At 37.4% G+C, this 3,403-nt stretch overlaps 1 protein-coding gene across 3 annotated transcripts; it reads left to right on the forward strand.

Moving 5' to 3' along the window:
- The first annotated feature begins 356 nt into the window (after positions 1-356).
- On the forward strand, positions 357-3,166 carry LOC109338197 (probable mediator of RNA polymerase II transcription subunit 26c). Of its 3 annotated transcripts, XM_019575378.1 has the most exons (10): positions 357-485; positions 874-1,376; positions 1,463-1,531; positions 1,618-1,700; positions 1,791-1,858; positions 2,096-2,148; positions 2,240-2,273; positions 2,356-2,486; positions 2,684-2,777; positions 2,875-3,166. In XM_019575378.1, the coding sequence occupies exons 2-10, from the start codon at positions 927-929 to the stop codon at positions 2,991-2,993; spliced, it is 1,101 nt and encodes a 366-aa protein (XP_019430923.1). In that variant the 5' UTR covers positions 357-485; positions 874-926; the 3' UTR covers positions 2,994-3,166. The 3 variants fall into 3 exon arrangements, 2 of the variants coding, with proteins under 2 accessions (XP_019430923.1, XP_019430922.1); XM_019575377.1 differs by having other exon boundaries at positions 429-1,376; XR_002106529.1 differs by lacking the exon at positions 2,875-3,166 and having other exon boundaries at positions 423-1,376; positions 2,356-2,568.
- Positions 3,167-3,403: the final 237 nt, after the last annotated feature.

Below are 3,403 nucleotides of genomic sequence, written 5' to 3' on the forward strand. Positions count from 1 at the left end.
ATATGTCCCTTTATTGCTTAAAGGACTGCAGCTGTTGATTGGGGAAAGCAAATCCTCCTGGCTGGTCTGCCTTAGTGGCCAACTTTGCGACTCACCAATAGTCCAATACTGAGGACAGGATAACACACATCTCAATATTCTCGCAATTATTATAACATAAATAAATACCTACCGTAATAATGTAATCAATAAATATTTGCAATCAACATTACAAAATCAGTATCAAATAAATATCTCCTCCTTAAATTGAATTTTACAAAACCCAAATCATAAAAATAAATTAAATGGATAAACATATAAAATAAGAATGACAATGAAATATGAAAATAGGTGGTGATCTAATCTCCAAAGTTCAAAGTCATCTAAAGTTCAAAGAATTCTCTCTCCCCTTCATTAATCTCCCTTTCCCCACAGGCCCCAGCAAAACATTAAAAAAAATACCCAAAGGCACCCAAATAGAACAGTGTGGTGTTGTTGGTTACCAGGTAAACACAGCTTCTAGCTCTTACCATTACCATTACCATTGCCACACACAAACCCAATTGTGCAGAACACAACACATATACCAAAACTATAATCTATCAAAATGAAAAAATCTGATAATATACTCTCTCCTCTTCTTTATTAACAGTTGTTTTCATTATCCATTACCTTACGACATTTTTTATTTTCCCTTTATGGATCTGTAATTCCATTCCTCAGATCTATGCCGTTTTTATCTTTTATTTTCACTATCTCATCGTTTTGATTCATCTGTTCCTACATGAAACGCAACAACCAATATTCTTATATTATATTTTGGGCTATCTTCAGCTGAAAGAAACAAAACCATTTCTCCTTAGTTTTCACCAACGCGTTTTCTCTGTTTTATAGGTTGATTCAACGTTTTCCTTTTATCGAAATCGCTTCTTCGTTGCGGTTTGGGTATGGATTCGGAGGAATTTCGTTCCATATTGGAAACTTCGGGCGTTGACGTGTGGTCGTTAATCGACACCGCAATCGTCGTCGCCGCGACGGATTCCGGCGAGGAGCTGAAGCGCCGGAGGGATGGAATCACCGAGAGGCTCTATTCTGCCCCCTCTGTTCCTCCGCGGTGCCAGAATTGTGACGGCGTTGTTGGCGGCGGCAACTGTAGCGTCGCCACCGCCAACGGCTCTCAAGTTAAGAAGCAACAGAGGAGCCTTAGCCCTAAACGACAGCCACCACAACGCAAGCAACAACGGCGTTTTGCATCTTCGCCCGAAACGCCGCAGTCTCTCGAAAACGACAACGACAACGAGGAAAACGAGAACGATTTAGATCCTTACGGTGGTTTGTTCGATGATGAACAGAAGAAAATTCTCGAAATTAAAGAGCAACTCGAGGAACCTGACCAGGTACTGTTTAATAACCGTTTTTATTCAATTCATGGTTTTAATTATATTTGAAGGTCAATTATTATTTATTGTGTTTTCTTTTTCAGTCTGAAGAATCATTAGTGGATTTGCTTCAAAATCTCGCGGATATGGATATTACATTCCAAGCTCTGAAGGTAACTTCTGTTCTGAAACTTTTTTTCTTTATGGGTTTGATTTTTTTTATATTTGTTTTGATTTCTATTTTTTGTTGTTTATTCAGGAAACTGACATTGGGAGGCATGTGAATCAGTTGAGGAAGCATTCCTCTAATGACGTTCGCAGATTGGTGAAGCTACTTGTCAAGTTGCGTAATGGAGATCATTTGATTTTGTTGTTGCAGAAATTAATGGTATATTTTTGTAACGATTAACTTTATATAGCTATTATTTGCAGGAAGTGGAAGGAAATTGTGGATGAGTGGGTGAAGACCAATCCGTTGGGAGAAACTGCTACTCTCATGGGTAATGTTGAATATATGTATTTGGAAAATTTCTGCATCATAAAGGGTTTATTTGCGAGTTCAGTTTTGGAGAATGAAAACTAAGGCTTCAGAGCTTGTATTTCACTTGTTAGATGACTATTTCCTTCTAATTCTTTTCCTTCCAAACCCCAACTTGCAACCAGATCCCCTAAAGGTTTGAGTAAAGTAAATTCTAATATAAATGGTAATTAATAACGTTGGCATTTCCATTTTGCAGCTGATGGAGACTCTCCTCCTGTTATGAAAACCACCCAAAATGGGCATCATCAGGTGAAAGAAATCTTTGTTTGGTACTATATTTTTCCTTATGAAGTTGAGGCTTGTTTGAGGTGTCGCTAATAATATTCCACTCTTTTTGCAGAGTCCTGATTTTGCATACTCGCCGAATCCACAAAGTGAGTAATAGCAGCATTTGATTCTAATCTTCTTTTGTTTTGATTTGGTTGATGAATAGTATAAGTATTTTTGGTGATACAGATGGGAGTTCTGGGTCTGACCGCAATGAAGCAGAACTGAAACCAAAAGTGATTCCTTCTCACAGAGAAGCACCACCTCCAAAATCAACTCCACCATTTGTTCATAACCCTCCTCCTGCTTTCCTTCAAAATGTACGGATATGATTTTATAGCCATTTTGGAATTGGAGTCTATATGGGGTGAAGATATATCATACATCGACTTAGAAACAAAAGTACAATGAATATGGACCTTAACTTAAAGGGCCTTGTGATGTTTTTCTAAAAGCTAGTTAAGCTCTACAAATGCTTAGTGGTCCTAACATGTTGCTGAATGGTTTTGCATTGCAGAGACAGAGAGAACCAAGAGAGAGCAATTTTGATGCTGAGAGACTTGCTTCTGCTAGAAAAAGACTTCAAGCAAACTATAAAGAAGCTGAAAACGGTGCAATTTTAATTTTCATAGTTAACATTTTTTCATGCTAGTTCTATCTATATGTACTGACTTGTAAGTTTGTCTGTTTGTTGGGGTGGGGGTGTAGCCAAAAAGCAAAGGACGATTCAGGTGATGGATATTCATGAGTTACCAAAGTCAAAATCAAAGAATACCTTCTTTGGAAAGAACAAAGGCAGTGGCGGTTCTCAAGGGAAGCACTGGTGATACAAACATACATGTTCCATTGTTCGTGCCATGATAATTGTAAAAAATGGGTTGTGGTTTTTTTTGCACGATAGACCTATTTTTCTTTTGGTTATTAGTTATAACTTATATTAATAATAACCAGAGAAAACAAATAAACTAAAATATAGTTCTTAAAGGTGGGCTTACCAAACCAAATCTGCTTTTTTGGTTGGTTTGTTGAGGAGCGTGATTTCTGGAATGAAGTAGGAATGTCGGTTCAAAACGGGATTTTTTCGGATACAAAACAACTTTTGGGGTTGAAGTTTTTAAACTAAAGTGGCTAATAAAGGTGGAAATAGTCTAGACCGTCTACCAGGGACCTATAACAAGTTAGGCAAGATTAGATTTTTTTCACGAACAGGTCATTTCTAAAAAACCTATTTAGCTTA

Source organism: Lupinus angustifolius, unplaced genomic scaffold, assembly GCF_001865875.1.
Source record: "Lupinus angustifolius cultivar Tanjil unplaced genomic scaffold, LupAngTanjil_v1.0 Scaffold_19_42, whole genome shotgun sequence".
Lineage (NCBI taxonomy): Eukaryota > Viridiplantae > Streptophyta > Magnoliopsida > Fabales > Fabaceae > Lupinus > Lupinus angustifolius.

What these genes read in the sequence shown, in the direction of transcription:
- LOC109338197 (XM_019575378.1), top strand. Translation starts at nt 927, where the DNA reads ATGGATTCGGAGGAATTTCGTTCCATATTGGAAACTTCGGGCGTTGAC. An exon ending in AACTCGAGGAACCTGACCAG is followed by an intron (nt 1,377 to 1,462) that starts GTACTGTTTAAT and finishes TTTCTTTTTCAG; the next exon opens with TCTGAAGAATCATTAGTGGA. An exon ending in TTACATTCCAAGCTCTGAAG is followed by an intron (nt 1,532 to 1,617) that starts GTAACTTCTGTT and finishes TTGTTTATTCAG; the next exon opens with GAAACTGACATTGGGAGGCA.